The sequence below is a fragment of the Narcine bancroftii genome, chromosome 9 (assembly GCF_036971445.1).
Source record: "Narcine bancroftii isolate sNarBan1 chromosome 9, sNarBan1.hap1, whole genome shotgun sequence".
In the NCBI taxonomy this organism is placed as follows: Eukaryota; Metazoa; Chordata; class Chondrichthyes; order Torpediniformes; family Narcinidae; genus Narcine; species Narcine bancroftii.
In genome coordinates, this window is record NC_091477.1 from 40,326,062 (window position 1) to 40,347,444 (window position 21,383).

The 21,383-nt window shown below is 40.3% G+C and overlaps 1 protein-coding gene across 5 annotated transcripts in view; it reads left to right on the forward strand.

Moving 5' to 3' along the window:
- Positions 1–12,761, forward strand: part of ccnjl (cyclin J-like) — a 63,891-nt gene extending 51,130 nt beyond the window's left edge. For 3 of the 5 annotated variants that reach the window (XM_069898868.1, XM_069898869.1, XM_069898872.1), the window contains 3 exons: positions 300–599; positions 3,034–3,193; positions 7,698–12,761. In XM_069898868.1, the coding sequence (XP_069754969.1) occupies positions 300–599; positions 3,034–3,193; positions 7,698–8,157 (920 nt within the window). In that variant the 3' untranslated portion in view covers positions 8,158–12,761. The remainder of the gene's footprint in view (positions 1–299; positions 600–3,033; positions 3,194–7,697) is intronic. The other 2 variants (XM_069898870.1, XM_069898871.1) reach the window with 2 other exon arrangements.
- The last annotated feature ends 8,622 nt before the right edge of the window (positions 12,762–21,383 follow it).

The window sequence follows — 21,383 nt, forward strand, 5'->3', positions numbered from 1 at the left end:
GGCAAAATGGTGTTCCACTTGACCATGGTACACACACGCACAAAATAATCACGTTTACATTAAATTGCAATTTGAAGTAAATATAAATAGTTTTGGATGATTACTCCATTACAGGATACTGTTTAACAATCTCATAGCCTATGGGAAGAAGCCTGACAGTCCTGAATAAATGTATTCAATAACTAAAGTGACTGCTGTCTTTAAACAAAAATGGCCTTTAACTCTGAATTTCTCTTTTGTTTAAGGTTTGTGATATAGAATGTTGCAAATAAGTCTGACTTTTAATTTCCTGTCTCAAGGCAAATTTGAAGAGAAAGAAGATCGGGTGCCAAAGTTGGAGCAGCTCAACAGCCTGGGCTTCATGAGCAGCCTGCACCTGGTGCTGAACAAGCGAGATCTGCTCCAGATGGAGCTTTTGCTGCTCGAGACTTTCAACTGGAACCTCTGTATGCCCACAGCTGCACATTTCATTGTCTACTACCTCTCAGGCTCCGTACATGAGAGTGACCTTCACAACGGATGGCCACTTACCTCTGTTGTCAAAACCAAAGCCTTCATGGAAAAATATGCCCATTATTTTTTAGAAGTGTCACTTCAAGGTATGTTTAAGAAAATGAGTTTGATAATATCTTACACTAATACTAGAGTGCCACTTAATTCTCGCCTCCCCTGATTAATGTGTTTCGAAGCACAAGCAAAACTTGCAGAACACCCCATTTGCCATCCATGTGGCAGCTTTTCTTGTTGTCCTAAGGCATTGAATTTATGAAGGTAGGATTCCCCAGGAATTGGGTGACCTTTGATACCACTCCCAAATAGATGTTCATCAGGCGAAAAAAAAATCACATTTGTGCGTGCTCACAATTTCCAGATATGCACCTTTGGGGGGATTCAATCTGCATCAGGGTAAAATGTAGCATTCCAACTGCCCTCTTAGTTGATTTCATCTATGTTCAGCTAACTTTGCTGAAGATCAGGTGATTAGAAAATGTGGACCATTGAGTAATTTGCAGTTAAGATTCTGAGATAAATGAGACTCCAGATGATCGGTTTGTTTTGTTGCAGGCGCATTGCAGGAAAGAGTGCCTCTATCTCAACCTTTTTCTCTCCACTCACAGACCACTTTAAATATTCCCTATGCCATAGGTGCTCTGTGATTAGTAAGGGATTGCTTAAAGTGGTATGTGAATGGGGGGAAAAAAGGTTGAAAACCACTCCTCACGGCTCATTTGCTACTGAAATATTTTGCTTGAGAAAAATTGTCATTGGCCCATTTCTTTTGGAGTTATGAAATGGTGCATATAACAAGTCAATTAGGTATGGTGAAAACACTGGTTTTCAACCTTTTTCTTTCCACTCAAGTACCACTTTAAGTAATTATTAATCAGAGCATCTATGGCATAGGGATTACTTAAGGTGGTATGTGAGTGGCGAGTCTGTTATCTATCTCAACAGACTCGCCAAGGCAAATAGCGCCTTGGAAGACTATACAAAAGAGTCTGGAAAAACAACCAACTGAAAAACCTCAAAGATTAGCGTATACAGAGCCGTTGTCATACCCACACTCCTGTTCGGCTCCGAATCATGGGTCCTCTACCGGCATCACCTATGGCTCCTAGAAGGCTTCCACCAGCGTTGTCTCCGCTCCATCCTCAACATTCATTGGAGCGACTTCATCACCAACATCGAAGTACTTGAGATGGCAGAGGCTGACAGCATCGAATCCACGCTGCTGAAGATCCAACTGCGGTGGGTATGTCACGTCTCCAGAATGGAGGACCATCGCCTTCCCAAGATCGTGTTCTATGGCGAGCTCTCCACTGGCCACCGAGACAGAGGTGCACCAAAGAAGAGGTACAAGGACTGCCTAAAGAAATCTCTTGATGCCTGCCACATTGTCCACCGCCAGTGGGCTAATATCGCCTCAAACTGTGCATCTTGGCGCCTCACAGTTCGGCAGGCAGCAACCTCCTTTGAAGAAGACCGCAGAGCCCACCTCACTGACAAAAGACAAAGGAGGAAAAACATAACACCCAACCCCAACCAACCAATTTTCCCTTGCAACCGCTGCAACCGTGTCTGTCTGTCCCGCATCGGACTTGTCAGCCACAGACGAGCCTGCAGCTGACGTGGACATTACCCCTCCATAAATCTTCGTCCGCGAAGCCAAGCCAAAGAAAGAAGATGTGAGTGGGGAAAAAAGGTTAAAAATCATTGCTCTATGTAGTAAAACGTGAAACAAAATTACATTATCATAAATGCCATCTTTCACATAACTCATCCAGCTAATGGGCCTCACTCTCGTTCCACAGCAAGCACATTGAAAGCTGTTCACTTCTTCACCAGTAGCACCAGAAAAAAACATTTAATGTGGATGCTGCCGTGCTAGATGCTATTCTCAATAAACATGTTGATTGTGAAGCACCTTAGAATATTATCCAAGATGTAAAGAGCAACTAATACAAGTGAAAATTTGTTCATTTGTTTGCTTTTCCTTTTTGAATAATTTGTGGCAGAGGTAAAAACAAAATAGTGAATGCTCTCATTTTGCCTTGTAATCCAGAGTTTAATGGGGATACTGCTATTTAGGGATGGCGAAGGGTAATAAATCAATGGGATTTCATTATCAAATAGATTATATCTGTATATGCCTGCACACTTCTAAGTGCTTTAAAAAAACTTGGACCTGATCTAGGTCCATGGAGAAAAGAGCAGGATGACTACAAAGAACATTGGATTGCAGACTGAATAATTTTGAATGAGCAAAGAAAATAATGTAATATTTTAAAGTGAATAATAGAATCTTGAATAAGTTGTTGATAACGTGGGAAAAAATAATATGGGATTAGTCATAATTAGTGCAGTAGTTGGCACATACTCAATGAAGAAAGGACTTGTTTCTGCACCTGAATGCAGAAAACAAAAGCATTCAAATTTAAATCAAGATATTAGATTCAGAAGTTGAACTGAAATTATGGATTTAATGAGTCATTTCTTTCCGATGATTGATATTGTGTGCTACTCTTTTTTAAGATCACAACTTTCTGAGTTTTCGTCCGTCACTGGTTGCTGCAGCCTGCATAACAGCATCTCGCATTTGTTTACACATCAGTCCATCTCTGACCACTCATCTTCACTTGCTGACTGGATATACATGGGAGCACTTGACTCCATGTGTTGAGCTCATGCTGATGTAAGTTGCATCCACTTTTTTCCCCCACTTGAAAAGAGGAAGTTATTTAAGAGTGTGTTTTATTCCTTGTACAATTTTTGTAAGCTCTGAATGGAATTTAAGCAGTGCTAGAAAATCTTACTGCACCTTGTTCTAATGTTACTTAAACAATGCTGAATCACAACATACATCCTTTTGATTGTTAAAAGTGCAAGAACATGAGAATGTTGCTAAATCTAACATTGAGTATTTAACATGTGAAGCACCGCCTTTTTGAAAGTGTTTGGCATGTTCATTATCTTCAGGTAATATGTTGATGGAGCATGCTTGAATAAATTAGAGGCTTTGACTACAATGCCTGGTGCGTGGACATAAACCATTCTTTTTCAATGAAAACAAAATGCTGGAAATGCTCGGTAGATCATGTTGCATCTGTGGGATGAGAAGTGAAGTTAACATTTCAGGTTGAAGACCTTTCATTAGAACATGTTCTATTTTAATTTTAAATTTCCAGCATTTAGATTTTTTTCAACTTTGTACTACTGAAATATGGAAAGATAAGCAGAATAAATAGGACCCTGCACTATTGCATATAAACTACTTAACAAGAAAATTGAAACCTCAACTAAAAATTGTTTTAATAATGTATAGCGGATATTTCCAGAGACAGTGCATTTATTGTAGTTTGAATTTCAGCTGCACCTGTTGATCCACAAACAATGTGAGAAATTTTGTTAATAACTATTGTTCCAATCCAGCATCCAAACAAGTTAACTGCCTTCTCATCTTGAGAGTCTAATTATCTTAATTAAATTGGTCATTGCTGCTCGCAGAATAATACTGAAGTGTTTCTGGTGATGTTTTCAAGTTGTGCTTGGTAATTTGCAGTAGCATTTTTACCCACTTGTGTTTCTAGGCCTTGGTAATACCAGGCGCAGTAATGTCGCTGAGAAATTCAGTTTAACAGATACAAGGCCATGATACTTGAGAGGGATATTAGTGTCTATGGTTCAGATTAATAAATTGAAAATATATATTTCCACCTATGAATATCTTTCCTGTTTTGGTTGCTTGAAGTAAGTTCCATGTTGATTTAAGTACATAGTGCATATGCCCAGAATAAAATTAGTAAACAAAAATAAAACTCAATTTGAATATTTTGCTTTTCTACTTTTTTTGCCTTGTGCCCCCCCCCCCACACACCAGTATATTCATTCCTTTCCCATCTTCCCCTACCCCATTCTTTCCCTGTCTTCATTTTACCTTCAACTTTTCCCTCTCCTCAATACTTCTCTCACTCACTTTTCCCATCTTTATCCTCGTTCCTTCAGAATTTGGTGAATAGAAATTGGTTGTTTTCAGAGTAGAGCAATTTATTGAAACTTATTAATTTCTGTTCCCGAAAACCTCTCTGGGTTTAACGCCTTAATTATGAACCTTCAGGCATCCACACAGTTCTTTCTGGTAATCTTACGACACATGACAGAGGGCTTACTATCCAGAGAGAAATAAGTGAATGTATAAAGAAATATTTGTCTCTGAAATGCAGCTTCCATGGAAAAGTCAGCTAGTCCTGTGTACACTTGGTTCTGTGTTCCCTCCAGTGTAATTTTTACGTTCACAATTAACTGAAAGATTTAAATGTTTAAATCATGCTTGGAACTTTTGTTGCACTCCTTGAAATTGAAACCATTCAACAAAAAAAAACTGGTCAAAGAGAACTAGAAAATTGCAACCTTGGAACTACCTTTTTTGATTAACATTGTCATTTGGATGTTTAACTTCCATTACAACTCAATTTGTACTTCTTGAGTGACTTGGAAGATTTGCACCAATGTTGAAATAGTATTGCTTAGAGCTCTCAATACTGAGGTGTATTGTGGTTTTTTTTTTTTTTTGCAGCTTAAAGATATATAGGAAGTAATGGCTAAAGTACAATGGGATAAAATTTGGGGCAGTGCTCTTATTGTGAGTAAACTTTGGTATCTTGCATCATGGGGAACAATTTTTTTGTACAAAGCCAAAGTCTTTTGTGCTGAACGCTCTCCGTGAGCTGCCATGGAATCAAATATGAGTAACAATTTATTTGGGGGAGGGGGGAGAGGGGAGACTGCCTGATCTGGGCCTGTAACACCTTTCTACCCACAGTTTCATAACATTGGAGTCCATCTAACCTTGTTACAGGTGCACAATTGCAGGATTGGGCATTTTTTTCTTATGGCAATATTACTCTTTTAAATATGATAATTGGCTTCAATTTAGTGCCACTGAAGCCAAGGACTACAGTAAAACTCAACCTTTCATGTCTGGTCGTGTTTATAACCACGATTCTTGTTCCAGAGGCAGTCACATTTCTTGTAGCAGGGGTGTCAAAGGCCATTGGGACTTCATCCATGTTAATGACGTCCACAGGTGTGATTTTAAGTTCACATATTTCAATGGTGACGAAGTTGCGAAAATCAGTGTTTTTTTTTGTTTCCCTTCATCTGGAAATTACTGAAATGCAGTTGTTTTGGTTTTTTTTAATCGACAATCAGTTTCACTTAATGAACTTTGATATCTAGGGGAATCCTGCTTTGAAAAACAGGATGCCTCTTTCACATGCCAATGGTCTTTTATCTGAATGACGACTGTAGATGCAGCCTGATTTTTGTTCTCTTTAGGCACTTTCAGGTGGCCAATTGCCCCGCATGTAAAGCCGTATGTTTAGGCAATATGCGGCTGTTTTGAGGCCACCTGAATGTGCAGGAGGTGCTCTTGAGGCGAGCTACGTAACCCTCCTCCAAGAGGGATAATCAGCTCAGCTCAGTGGGTCCCCCAACCATCTGAATGCAGCTGACTGAAAGCGGATGTTAAAGGGTCAGGCTGCTGATCACAGCTGACACTGGGCAGGAGCCGGAGTCTGCTCAGAGCTGCATCCTGCGCAGCTGTGGCCTTCAGGGGGCCAGCGTTGCACTTCAAACGCTGCCACCTGAACGGCAATTTAAAAGGCTGCTTCTGCTTCTTCAGGCGCATTCTTAGCGTAGAATGCACCTGAAAAAGCCTTATGACTAATAACCCACTCCTTCAAGTCAGACTCTAACTGGGGCCATCTAGCTTTTGGGCCATGACATGCCTGTTTTCATGAAAGAAGCACTCAATTTATAGCTAGCATAGGAATGTAATAGTTGGCAATGAAAAATGCACACAATTTAAAGCGAGTGTGGGGAATTGAGTACATACAAAATTCAAAATTTTGATTTTGGGAGTATCTCTTTGGACTGAGTGCCATGGTATTTATTCCGAGAAACAGGACGTCTGGCTAGGGCAGTGCACCTTATCAATGTTAATTGCACAGACATGTCCCCTGAGGGAGGAGATTAACAAGACAAAGTTTCTTTTAAAGAAAGGTTTTTTAAATTAACGATTAAAAATCTGCTTAACTCTGAAGCCCGTCTTCGATCTGTTTAATTGATTCACTCCAAAGCTTGTTAATGTGTTGCAGGAGGATATCATCGATAGGCATTTTCAAGCAGGGAAAATACCTGTCATTAAAGGCGGAGGGTCTCCACCCTTCCGCCTAAAGACATACATACCTTTCTGAATGTGCTGTGGCCGATTCGAACCCTTCTCAGGGAAGGATAATCGGCGGAGCACTGTGCTCTGCCAACTGACCTGAATGTACAGCCACTGCAAGCGGCTGGTTAGGGGCGGGCTGATGATGCCATCAGTCTGCGACCAATTTCCCGACTCACTCCTCTCCCTCCAGGCAGGAGTGGCAGACAGGAGCCGATGAGAGCCATCAGGGGGTGGCTAGTGCGGGCTGCTTCAGGGCCACTCTCTGTGGCTCAAAATGTGGCAGAGCAATAATCTGTCTTCCCTACTACCCATTATCCCCAAGGCAGCTGAAACTGTTCTGGGAACCACAGTGGTTCTAGCTGCGTGGGGGGATTATGGGTAGGGAAGACGGCCATTGCTCTGCGGCATGTTTATGACGGGTGACGCTACGGCACCAGTCGCTCTGCCTCCATTGGCTCCAGAGGGCACTATGAGGCACCTCTCAATATGAATGGGATGCTGGTGGAGCCTTTTAGGGCTGCTATCTGAAAGGTAAGTTTTAAGTTTTCGATCCACTCTTATTGCCAACCGTCAGGCAGAGGCCTGACACGAAATGGCCTAATATAATGGCTAATTAACACCTGGAAGAAGTTGAATGGATGCAAATAGCAGGAGATTAACTGTGGCAAACATTTGGGACAATGGGAATATTTTGTCTCCTGTCCCAATTAAACGCAAATTGCTTTTGTCAGTTGGAATTTAGAAAACTACACCAGTTAATGCTATACGAAAATGTTTTTACACAATTTGATTTTCTGCGTGTTATATGCATGTGGGCATTATATGAGTGAATATACAGTATTTGAGCGGTGCAGGATTGTGGGCCATAAAGGCCTGTTGAAACTTGACCTATTATCTTGCCAGTAGCTGGTCAAAATGCAAAATATATTAGAGAGCATCTGATTTGAAGTGTTGTGTTTTGTCCCAGTGCCCATGATAATGATGTTAAAGAAGCCAACAAAACCAAAGGACAACAGTCATCTCTACAGCAGCAAACGACAGTACAACAGCAGCATCAACCCCAATCCTCTCCGCAGCTTCTGTTCCAGCAGACTCCGTACCAACATCTCACCCAGAACTCCACATCCCAGCTGGTACAGTTCCATTCACCATTGCAACCTCAGGCTTCAATGCAGGCCCATAGGAGCCATGTGCAGGGCCGCCGGGCTACTATTGTCTCAGGAAGTGCTGGCAGCAACTATGCTCTACAGTCGTACCCAAGTTTGCAGGCCAGTATACAACCGACGGTAAGGGCACTACCTGTTCAGGGACCCATTGCTATGCAGGTTGCCATAACCACAGAACCAAGACACTGCATAACTGTGGCTTATGGTGGTAATTTCTTAAGTGGACATCACACATATACAACTGGTTGCTTTGACAGATGACAAGTACGAACATTATTTTTTGACATCCTTCTGAACTGTTAAGTGCCAGCTACTTCTTGACCGTGGAAGCTGTCTCTCAGAAGAGATACAATTTGTTACATGGATTGAACTTTTTATTTTGGATATGCAAAAGAGTGCATTAACAGTGTAGCTTTTGTTAAATTTCCTGTGATGGAAGTATGCTAATTATTTGAGACTCTGAGAATGCACCCAATTTGGTATTCTCAACAGACATTTTTGAGACAAAGTAGTCCAATGGGATGTCAGGAAGCCATATAAAATATTTTGATAGATTTGAAGAATTTTTTTGTAAAGAGCATTTTTAAGCTGCTGCCTTAACTCACATAAAGGGCTGTTATTACTGTGACATTTTTATATTGTTTACATAAAAGCTATTTGGGGGCACAGTTTTTTTTAAACTTGAAGATGATGCTGTTGCCCCCACTTGTTTTAATTTATCACTGGCTGCCTGTGATATCCTGATGTATAGCCCAGGGGCTATTGAGACATTTCCAAGTGCAATATGGTTTGTATCTAAGCTGTACCTTCACTTTATACTGTTTACAGCACTGTACCTTGTTTCAGTTGAATAACAGGCAAAGCAGTGATGTAGATGTCCAACTCTTGCATTAAGAATGCTACTAATCACAGTAAGAATTGTAACCTTTACTAGACAATGGTTTCCTCTTACATTTGTGAATTTTAACTTCATTTGCAGGGAGAGTTGGGGGATGTGAATGACGTGAGAGCTGTTTTCACTGGGTTATCATTCTGCTCTTCAGGAAGGAAAGCCTACTGAGATTTGGAAGTTTAAAAGTTGAGCTCTTTAGACGATAGATTAGTAAAATATTAAACAATATTTTGATTCATAATTACTCCGTCACTGCTTTGTAAAGGGATCAAGAGAAGTCTGCTGGTTTATTGAAGGGGCATCCAGGGAGCTGACATGATCAAACCAGACAAAGTCAATCTGCTGCAAGGACTTGGAGGGTAAAGCAGCATCAGTGAGAAAAAAATAATGGTTGAGGTTTCGACCCAAAACTCTTAATCAGGACTAAGGAAAGTTGTACAGAAGCAGCGTAAAGAGGACAGGGTGAGTGAGATAGGGGCCACACGTTGGATTAACTAACCAGGCAATGGTTAAATATGACAGGTAGAGGGCTGGCAGAGAGGCTAGGCAGAGGCAAGGAAAGCAAATGGATCAGGGGAGGAACAAACGAAGGCTGCCAGTGCTGGAATCTCACAAGGTGAGAATGGTGGTCTGGAGCGACCAGATGGAACCAGAGGGGTGAGGGAGTTGAGATGAAAGAGATGGGGGTGGGAAGGTGTAACCAAAGAGAGGGGAGATGAAAATGGGGAGGTGGAAGGGGAGAGCAGAAATAGTACAGAAGAGAGAGGGGGCTTAATTACTGGAAATTAGAAAATTCTGTGTTCGTACCATTGGGCTGCAGAGTGCCCAGTTGAATGAAGTGTTGATCCTCTAGCTTATATTGGGCATCACCCTGTCAGTGGTAAGTGTGCAAATAGGAAGGCAAATTAAAATGTCATACAACGGGAGCTTAGGATGACTATTGTGGACAGAGCGTAGATGTTCTGTGAAACAGTCCCCCATCTTGTCATCTAAACTATCCAATGCTGGCAGCCTTTGACTTCTAATCATCCTGTATGGCTTATCTTCCTCCACTTGGCCCATTTTTTGTTTCTCTTGACCCTCTGGCATTTACAAACTCATCTGCCTCTGTCATATTATCACCTCTGGTTGACCAATCCTGGGTGGGGGCCCCTGTCTCACCCCTCACACCCTGTCCTTCAGACATTGCTTCTTTATACTTAGTGCTGAGGAATAATCTCAGCTTTGAAAGGCCAGCCATCCTTTTTCTCTCCCTGATGTTGCTAGACCCACTGGGTTCCTCCACCAAATAGTATTGGCTTTCGATTCCAGCATCTGCAGTCTCCTGTGTGTAAATGAGGAAAGATTTGCATTACGAATGCAAAGGTGAACTCAATAAATTTATTCAGGTTATAAGATTTTACATAAGGGAAAATGTATTTAATACCTCTTGCAGTCTTGTTGCCTAACATAAATGTATGATAATTACCTCGGAATAACTTGTATTTGGCTTGTATTTTGATTCCTTAGTATTGAAGGCAACAAATAGCAGTGCCAGAGCATAAACATATACCTTCACAATTTTCATTTTGTATATTTTTATGCAAAAGGCTTTACCTGCTATTTTTAAAATGCCTATTTTTGAGAACAGCGCTTGATTGTCTTAAACAGGCTTTATTGTAAACTAACAAATGAAATTCATTTAAGCAGTAAGGTTTTAAATCTTTCACTAATATGTGAATTAGAACTATCAAACCTAATGATCAACTAGTCACCACCTTCATAAACCTTTTGTTTTTGAGACTATGCAGCAGTTTTTGTTTTCAGTGTCCTTTTATTTACCGCTCTTATTGAGAACAGTAGAATATGCAAAAATTGGCACTGTAGAATTGTTTAAATTTTTTAATTATCCTATATAAGTCAGTATTATTATCCAATTGAAAAAGCAAGCTATTATTTGGTTCTGCGCTACGTAATTTAACCATATCCATCCAATGGTGGTTGCTGGACCCCAAGGCTACAGGAGCCCAAATTACTGAGCAAGGAAATATTTATTAGTCCAGACTCCATTCCGGTAACTTATCCTAAAGTTCACTGCAGGATTGTACATTTGTGGATGGAATGAGGCTTGGCGGTGATGGTCTCTGTGCCAGAAATTTTCTCTAACGTTCGTGATCCATCCTCATGTATTAAAAATTACCAAAATATCAGAGGGTTTACATTTCCTGAAAAGGAAGAAAAATGAGTTTAAAGAAACCTCTTTTCCAGATTTATGTGATTGGACCTTAGCCATAATTTTGAAATTGTAGGTGAATGTAATTTACTTCGTTACCACAAAAAAGACTTAAAATGTTCACCATATATATGTTTTTTTAATGCAGTGAAAATTTTAAGTCCTTTCGAGTGAATTGTGCAATGATATCATTTTAAAAGTCTTTTTTTTCCTTTTGTGTCACATCAAGGCTTGTCCCAATGAAATGGTTGTTTCAGTATCTGTTTTACTGGTGATCGTGTGGAAGTGAATGCAAGCAAACGCATGCCAAATAATTTAATGGCTTGAAGTTTAATTTGGAACCACAGTAGTTTTTGGAAATGCTTTAGTGCATGTGGAATAATAATCTACTGTTGCAAGTGATGAAACAACTTTGGATTGCCCACGCTGGGTTATTGCACAAATTATTTTGGATCACGCATTGCTGTTGCTTTACATGGATTGGAGCAGCTAGAGGGCAAGTTCCATTTCTTAATTGACAGTACAATTGGAGACAGCTGAAATTCAGTCAGCATGCTGTTATGACATAACTGCACTTGCCATCAAATGTGTGCTGAGTAAGCATCTTGTACTTTTAAAAGTATAGAGATAGTTTTAGTGTGTCCAAAAATTTGACTTTTGATAAATTATTTATTTTTTTAAAGAGCTTGTTAAATATAATGTTGGGATGAACTCCCATGCAGAACTTTTTTTAAACCTCTCACACATTTCTGACCTCAATCTCAAAGTTTTTGGTTATTATGGTATTTTTTTTACCTAAAATATTTTTAGACAATGAAACAATCTAATTACAAAATACATACATTGAAGGGTGCTACCCAGGAAGATTTCACATGCAATGGTGTTTAAAGTGCCTTCTGCATTTAAGTATTACCAATTTGTTTAATACTTCATAATATAAATTGTGTAGAGTACCATCAAAGAAGTAATGAATGCCAATTTGAACTTACAATCTTTTGCTAATTAAAATTAGCATCTTGTGTTGTGAGTTGTGACATGGATCAATCTAAACTGTATGAAATGTGATGAGGAATGTGAATAAAGTCCTATTGTGTGGCTTGCCAATTAAGAGCTTGGAAGTCTTCCACACAACATTTACTCGATTGGTTGACCTAATATAATATATCTTCTTTCAAATGCAGACTTTGTTTGAGACTTTGCTTGACCGAGGATGATACTGTCTTCTTTCAAATGCAGACTTTGTTTGAGACTTTGCGATAACCGGGCACTCGAATTGTGATGTATTATGTATGTGGTGCTATACACATATCCTATTCAATAGACATTACAATCAGTAACTTGTTTACTGGATAGAAATAGGGTAATACACATTGTATCAGACAGGACTGTATGATGTAAAATGCATTCTAATGAATTTGTGAAGGAATTGTGAAGCTTTGAAAATGCTACAAAATGTTTAACCCGTGAAAAACCAAGTGAACTAACTCATGACCAAAAATGTTGTTGTAGTTCCATTCTGCTATACAAAATTCATTTTATTCCACACTGTTTAAAAGAGATTTCTTTAATTTGGTGAAGTTTGCCAAATAACTGCTAATTTTCCAGAACTGTAATGCAAGAAAGAGTCAGTTACCTGCTGAGTGATACACTAATATTTCCTAGTATTTAAACAAACAGTAGATCTGGCTAATTGAAGTTTAAGCACATGACTGATGTGAAATCTTGTGTACATTAAAAAAAATAAATGCCAGAATATTTAAACCTGTTCTCATCATTTAAACTTAATTTGTCTCTGTATTCATGTTACTGCATATACAGTTTCCTGACTAGATCCTGTTTTTTGCCTTGTTCGTCTGTCTTTCATCTCTGCTTTCCAATGATAAAATACTGCAACCCAAGCCAACGAGGATTTTGTAACCTCATGTAAAACTGGTTTTCATGCAGCTCAACAATATCATGAGGCTTGTTTGCAATCCACTCCTCTTGGCTGCCCTTTAGTGCCAGCCTCGATCAACTGCAAGGTGATTAGCTAGAAACCATGACTAGCACACCTAAGCTCATATACTTCCTTATGAGTTTTAACAAAACTGTCTACCTGACTTTGATCCATCACAATACAAATGAGTGTTCTTACATTATTTCTGGATAGGCATCAGCAAAGAGAACCAACCAGTTCAAGTGAGTTTACTGGGATAATAAGCCCTTGCAGAAATTTAGCATTGTCTTCAACAGCAATGTTTGCCAAATATTCAAGCTTGAAGGTAGGCTGTGTTGGTTTGGCTTTGCTGAGTTCATTGCATGTGTTAATGTAAAATACAGAACTGCATACTATATTCCATGGTGTTTATTTGTCAAAGTCTGGTTGCAAATTATCCATGAAATTTGATTCAGTGGCAATTATTTCATTCTAATCTGTTGTTTTTCAATAAGTGAACTTTGTGCCACTGTGTACCATTCTGATGTTCGACTAATCTACTTGTCCTTCACTAATGTAACTATTTGAAAACTTGCGACAGTGCTTCTTCCTTCCTGCTTCACATCAGCTCTTATTGGTTGATAAATTAAAAAAAAACAGCTTGTAACATTGTAATATCCTTGATTTGAATAATTATGAAAGGAGATGGAATGTTTTTATTTTTATTCCTATAGACAGGTGGCCAAACCACGGCTGGAAAGCCACATGCAGCTCTCTGACATATAATGTTGGGCTCGCAGAAATGTGTTGGCTGAGACAGGAATCGTACAAATCGGTGTTCACAAAGATAGTGTTAGTGGGCATGGGATGCGATTGAAAATATTTGGTATGTATACTGCATATACGCATGTAATAGTTGATACCATATAAAAGTCGACCCCATCCTATTTTGACCTTGCCCATCCGAGCTCCTGATGGTTTAGCCACCTGCCCATCCGAGCTCCTGATCCCCTGGCCACCCACCTACCGGAGCTCCCGATGCCCTGAACATGGACTTGCAACCCAGACGCCCAATCACCCATCAGAGTTCCTGTTGTAAGGGTTCGTGTGGGTCCCACAGGTTAAGAACCAGACCAAAGTCAAGGTACAAAACACATGTTTATTTTGGGGATGCAAACAGAACAGGGTCAATGTGCTAGGCAAGCCTATGCACACATACACAATACGCAAGGGGTAAATGAACACTTTGGATAATGAGGGAGAAACTTCCAGAAGACTGGGGGAAATTACATGAATACACACATTCAACAGTCAGGATCAAGGTGATACTATGTGTCCCCACCCCTTGACCGATACAGAGAAGGCTCTTGCTACCTAACCTTGGGACTCACCCCAACCCAGTGCGAAAGGTGTTACTTGCATGCCACGAGGAGTCCAGAAGAGGCAGAACAAAGGGGCATGTGGCCCTTTATAGTTCTGATGGCAGTATTGGGGGGGGGGGGGGCAGGCGGGGCCCTGTTGGCTGCTGTGGCCATTGGCTTGAAGCCAGGTGCAGGGGTCAGCCAAGGTGTTTCACTTGGGCCAATTGGATGAAGGTCTGGGCAGGTTGTCCGGACTCCAGCACCTGGTGATTCAGGTGGACCAATTGTAAGAATCACCTTGATGGCTTGGGGTATCTTTGATCTTGATTGGCAGGTAGTGTCCTCTGAACAAGAGCACAGCAGCGCCACCAGGTGGTGAATGCTGCCTCTCCATTACAGTACCCAATGCCCCAAAGATACAACAAGCACCATGGTCAAAAGTAGTACATGTGTAATAGTTTCCCCCCCTCCCCTAAATTTTACCCTAAAAATTGGTCCACAAAATGTGACTATTACATGAGTATATACTGTATGTGTACTTTTTGATTATTTGAAACTATTACAAATTAGCAGTTTAAAAACTACATAAATGAATTGTTGCATGCATTTCTTAATTTTACATAAAATATTTGTAACTAAATCTGCATGTCAGTGAAATGATTATAATATTTTTTTTAATGTCTTGTGTCTCTCAAACATCTGAAGTTTATCGTATGTGGCAAATTTGGCCACTTCTGCTATAGAACATGTCAGCAAGGATCTGTCTATGGTCTCATGTACTGCCAGACTGAGACCACCCATAAATTGGAGGAACAACACCTTGCCCTCCGACTGGGCACCCTTCAACCAGATAGCATTAATATCGGCTTCTCTAGCTATCATTAATCACCCCCACCCTGTAGTCTCTCCATGTAGTCTCCTTTCATGATACCTAGTCATTGTCTTGGGTAAACTTATACCTCTCATTTTGTTCATTTTAGATTGGTCACAGTGTTTGAGCTACCAAAAGAAAATACACACCTAGAGCATTTCAGTTTATACAAGGCTTTATTACTAAATCTAAAGCTGAATTCAAACTACAATATGCAAGCCCTTCCCAATTATACTGCCGAAGCGAGGCAACGACTGCACGCTTGTATAGGTTGTCGGGGCGCCATAGCAGCTTCTCTACCTCCCTCGACCGGGACGTTAGCTGGACTCTTGAAGTTCTTCTTGCTGAGAGATGTTGCCACCTCTTGGAGACTCTCAAACTTCAGCAGTGGGACCATGGGTTATATTACCCAAAAGTTGTTTACTTCAGATCTTATCTCTTTGAACAAATGATTTAATTATCTTCAAGGTCTCCTGACAGTCTGCGACCAACAAAAGACAACTGCGTCTCTGGGCCTCATGGTGGAAGTTGGATAATGTCTACTGATTCATATGCATCCCTGGGCCCCATAGTGTCAATTTAGATAATGTCTTCTGATTCAACTGCATCCTGGGCCCCATGGTGGAATTTAGGGTGTCTACTAAATATGTATTCTGGGCCTCATGGTGTAAATTAGATTATGTCTGCTGATTCTTAAAAAACAAGCAGGTTCTCAGCCTTGCAGCTGCAGAAACTAGTTTCATTACACTTCGTCCCTTATCACATCCAATTAACACCTTTTGTTGGTCCTGGATTTGTCTCCGGTTGTTTAAATTCTGTGACTTTCTGATATCTCCTGCTTCTGCCTTATCTGATTTTTTTTCCCTTGAAGGGCTCAGTCCTGAAGCGTCAGCAATATATCTTTGTCTGCTGTAGTTGCTGAATAGTGCAGCTGAGTTCCTCCAGCGTTTTGGTGTTCAATCACAGTGTCTGCAGCCTATCGTATGTTTCACAAGCAAAAGATCATCCTGTTGGGCACATTTTCCCCACGTGAGGATAGAATGGAGGAAGCACACTGAAAAAGAGAATCCCAATTGTCAAGAGCCTCTGATGCTGTAGCATCCCACACTTGTCACCGGAGTGAAGGAATTTTAAACCCAGATTGGCTGGAAATACTAAAGGTTAAATGTCATGATCTTGAGACAAGTGGTAAACAATAACGATGTGAATTAGCTGAACATTGACGGTTTGAAATTTGGGTGGATGCTTTCAACAGCATTCCAAAGTAAAATATGGCAAATATTCGAATGAATGATCGCGGACTTCAGGGATTTGCTCTACAGATGCTGGCTGACCTGAATCCTAAGAGTACTTCCTGCATTGATAAAAGGAAACATTTGGTATAGATGCTGTTTGTTAAAGGGTCCTGAAGAGGGAGCTGTTTTACACTTTTTACATATCACTGAAGCAATGTCGCAAAAAGGGCTTCCACCAAAACATCCTCTATTGAAGATTGTCACCGTAAAACTAGCTGCAGAGGTTGAAAGAACAATATAACCAGACATATCAAATAGTGTACACCACTTTTATTGGTATATTTGTATATTCCATGGAAATTTCCATTTTTAGATGAAACATTAAATGGATGCAAATGGCACTAATATATATTTAAATATTTATATGCCTTCATTCATGTGAGTTTATACAATTAATTATGACAGAAATATATGTTCTATGAACAGATTTATTTTAATTGTCTCAACTCCAACCTTTGTATGCTAAATTGAGCACCGAGAATGGATACCCCTGTGATGTTACTTTCTGCACATCAGCACTTCTCAACAGTTGGTCCACACTGGGTCTTGCACATCTATATGAACTTAAAGTAATATACATATTTTATAAATTGTAAATTAAGAAACCAGTGACAAGCTTGAAGGAGCAAAATGGTGGAGGAGGGTAAGTAGTTGGGTACATAGGCAGGGGTGCAGTCAAAGCTGGAGGGCTAGAACATTAGCCAGACATGTCACTGATCAGGTGTCTGATTGGGACTGGGGTTTACAATGGAGGGTGTCCTCAGCTTGAGCTGAGGACCACAAATTCAGGCCAGTGTGCAGCTGTTTCTGAGGTGGACTGCAGATTAGGTGTTTGACCAGGGCTGGGTCTGGGGTAAGGGCTATGAGTGTAGTAAGATCATGATTTGGGTGTGTGGCTTGATTTGGGGAGTCAGGAGACAGACAGAAATGGGGGTAAGATCTATGGCCAAAAACAGGACTTGTAGTGCTATCCATTCTCCCATAACCATGCCAGTTTTCTCAGCTTTTTCCCCACCTCTTAAAGAGTGTTGGTTGGTAGGTTCTTCGCTGCTAAAAAAATTACCCTGGTACAGATGAGAGGCAGGGAAATCATGTTAGAGCTAATGAGAATAGGTTACAGAAAAATAAGTGGTGGAATAGTTGCCTAGCAGACTGGAACCATGTGACTAGTGACATGTGCCTCAGGGACTGGTGTGCCTCAGGGATTGGTGCTGGAACCATTGATATAGAAAACAAACAACAATGATAATGTGATAACACAAAGATAGGAGTTGTTATGGACAGCAAGGAAGATTTTAAAAGCTTGCAGAGGGACCTGGACCATCTGGGAGGATGGGCCAAAAAATAGCAGATGGAGTTTTATGCAGACAAGTGTAAGGTGATGCATTTTGGAAGGGCAAACGAAGGTAGGACATGCACAGTAAATGGTAGGGCACTGAGGGGTGCGGAGGAGACCTGGGAATACAGATACATTGTTCCATGAAGGTGGCATCGCAGGTGGACAGGATTGTAAAGAAAGCTTTTGGTATTTTTGCCCTTTATAAATCAAAGTATAGGAATTGTGATGTTATGTTTTTTTAAGACATTGGTGAGGCCAAATTTGGAAAATTGCAGTTCTGGTTGCCTAACTACAGGAAGATATCAATAAGATTGAAAAAGGGCAGAAAGATTTACTAGGATGTTGGCAGGTCTTCAGGGGGTTTGGTTACAAGGAAAGAAAGATTAAACAGGTTAGGACTTTAATCCTTGGAGAAAAGAAGAATGAGGGGAGATTTGATAATGGTTTACAAGATTGAGGGGTCTAGACAGTGGATGTGAGTAGGCTTTATCCAGTTAGATTGAGGAGATAAATATGAGGGTGTGGTGGCTTACTACGAGGCAGGCGAACCGGCCCCACTTGTAAGTCACGCCGTGGGGCAGCCTGCCAAAATGGTGCAGTCGGGGGTTTCCCTTCCTTCCAGCATGGGGCTCAGAAACCTGCGCTGGAGGGCACTGACATCATTAGTGCAAACAATCATATTATAAACCATCTTACACCAATAAATATAAGTGAAAATAACAGGGCATGAAAAGTAAGGCAGTGTCTTTGGTTCATTGATTATTCAGGAATCTGATGGCAGCGTGGAAGAAGCTGTCCTTATGCTACTGAGTGCTTGCCTTTAGGCTCCTGCACCTTTTCCCCCAATGGTGGTGGGGGTCTTTGAGGGTAGAGGATGCTTTTTTTTTTAAAAAAAAGACACTGCCTCATAGAGATGTCCTCAATGGAGTGAAGTCTGGTACCTGTGATGTTGCAAACCAAGTTAACAACCCTCTGGTGTTTATTCTTGTCCTGACTATTGGTGCCTCCAACCAGTCAGAATGCTCTCCACGGTACACCTGTAGAAGTTTCTGAGAGTCTTCGGTGACAAACTGAATCTCCTCAAACACCTCACAAAGCATAGCCGCTGGTGAGCCTTCTTTGTGATGCATCAACATGGAGCCCTTTCCAGAAAAGAAGGAAAAAAGTAAAGAAAAAGCAAAGTCCCAGACACACAAACCACAGCAAATAAAAAAAATAAAGGTGTGGAGGAAATGCACCAAAGAAAGAAAAGCCAAAAACAACAAGAAGAAAAGAAGGAAAGACACCTGAAGAGAAAGGTGAAGGCCTTACCTGTACGAAGAAGCAGGGACCCGCCATGGAAAGAGGAGCCCACTCCCTGAGGTCAGTGTAACCCTGCAGGGTCGCGACGCACTCACCACAGGACTACAAAGATGGCTCACAGAGCCAAACAGAGGTGCGCGATGCACACGACAAAGAGAACACCGACGGGAGGGGGGACCAGCTATGCAGTGGAACTCCAAAGCTTGAACAGCTGAGTAAGACCCAACAGCAGGGCTCCCAGCAGGAAGATATAGAAAATAATGGGAATGGGAGGGAGGAGAATGAAAAAAGGAAATTAGAGACTCAACAGATGACCAGCCCAGAGGAAGAGGACCAACATCAAGACACCATAATAAAAAAAAATACTACCCAACAAACTGAGACAAACAGCCCAACAAGAAAGTCAGAAGAGACACAAATACAAGGAAGAGATGAAGAAGACACAAACCCTAGAGCAGACACAGAAGAAGAAGGAGAACATCAAACTCTGCACAGAGAAATAGAAGATAAAGGCAATGGACTGTACATAGATTTAAAAAAATTTCAAGAATATATGGAAGCAGTAAAAGAATGGCAGACATGAGAATTTAATGAAATAAAAAGAATAAAAGGTACAGAAGAAAAAGTGAGTAATTAGAGATGGTCATGACAGAAATAGGGAAAAGAGTAGACAAGGTGGAAGAACGAGAAACAGCCGCAGAAATGGAAGTGGACGACTTAAAAAGAAAATTGGAAGAAACTGATAAAAAAAGTTAAAGAAACACAGGAGTTGTTAGCTCAGAAGGTGGATATAATGGAAAACTGTAATAGGAGAAACAATATAAAGATAGTGGGCCTTAAGGAAGATGAAGAAGGCAAAGATATGAAAGAATTTATAAAAGAATGGATCCCCAGGGTCCTAGGAATACAGGAAGGAATGGAAATAGAAAGGGCACACAGAACATTAGCTCCAAAACCACAGCCACAACAAAAACCAAGATCCATTCTAGTAAAATTCCTGAGATATACGACAAGAGAAAATATATTGGAGAAGGCAATGAAAAAAATGAGAGAAGACAAAAATCGATCCTATGGAAGAAAGGCTATAAATTTATGTTAAGATATCCAGCGGTGCTTAAAATATTTATCCCGGGGCAGCAAAGCAGACTGTTCTCGGATCCGGAAAAAGCACGACAATTTGCAGAACGTCTGCAAAACAGACAGAGAGATGAAGAGATATAACAAGAACAAGAATGACGACAAACTTCATATAAAGAAGAAAAATAATGTATAAGTAAGAACTAGGGGACATTTGTGGTTAAGGGAATTTTAGATGTGGGAATAGTGGAAATATTTTATGTTTTAGAAGTGTTGTCTTACAGTGTGTTCAAAAAAAACAGAAATGGATAAGGAGGAAAGGTGGTGATGAGGAAGAGGAAATGAGAGGTAAACAAAGTATGAAATGGCCATGTTGAACTATATGACTATAAATATTAACGGAATACATAACCAAATCAAAAGGAAGAGGCTGTTAAATTTACTGAAGAAAGAAAAATTTGATATCGCATTTGTGCAGGAAACACATCTAACTGAAGGGGAACACAAGAAATTAAGGACAGACTGGGTAGGGCAGGTAACGACAGCATCATATAATTCAAAAGCTAGAGGAGTAGCTATATTAATCAATAAAAATGTATAATTCAAAATAGAAGAGGAAATAATAGATCCAGCAGGGAGGTACGTAATGATAAAGTGTCAGATATATTCAGAATTTTGGAATTTGCTCAATGTATATGCACCTAATGAAGAGAATCAAAAATTTATGCAAGATATCTTTTTGAAGATTGCAGATATGCAGGGGAATATACTGATAGGAGGGGACTTTAACCTTAATTTGGACTCAAAGATGGACAAAACTGGACAAAAGACTAGCAGTAAGAACAAAGTAACCAAATTTATGGTTAAATCGATGCAGGAAATGCAACTTTTGGATATATGGAGGAGACAACACCCAAAGGACAAGGAATACTCATATTATTCAGGTAGACACAAAACATACTCAAGGATAGACCTGTTCCTGTTGTCAGCCCACATCCAAGGAAGAGTTAGAAAAACAGAATATAAAGCTAGATTGTTATCGGATCATTCACCCCTGTTATTAGCAATAGAGCTGGAGGACATCCCACCAAGAATGTATAGATGGAGATTAAACTCCATGCTACTTAAAAGACAGGATTTTAGAGAATTCATTGAGCGACAAATTAAAATGTACTTTGAAATAAATACGGAATCAGTGAAAGATAAATTTATACTATGGGATG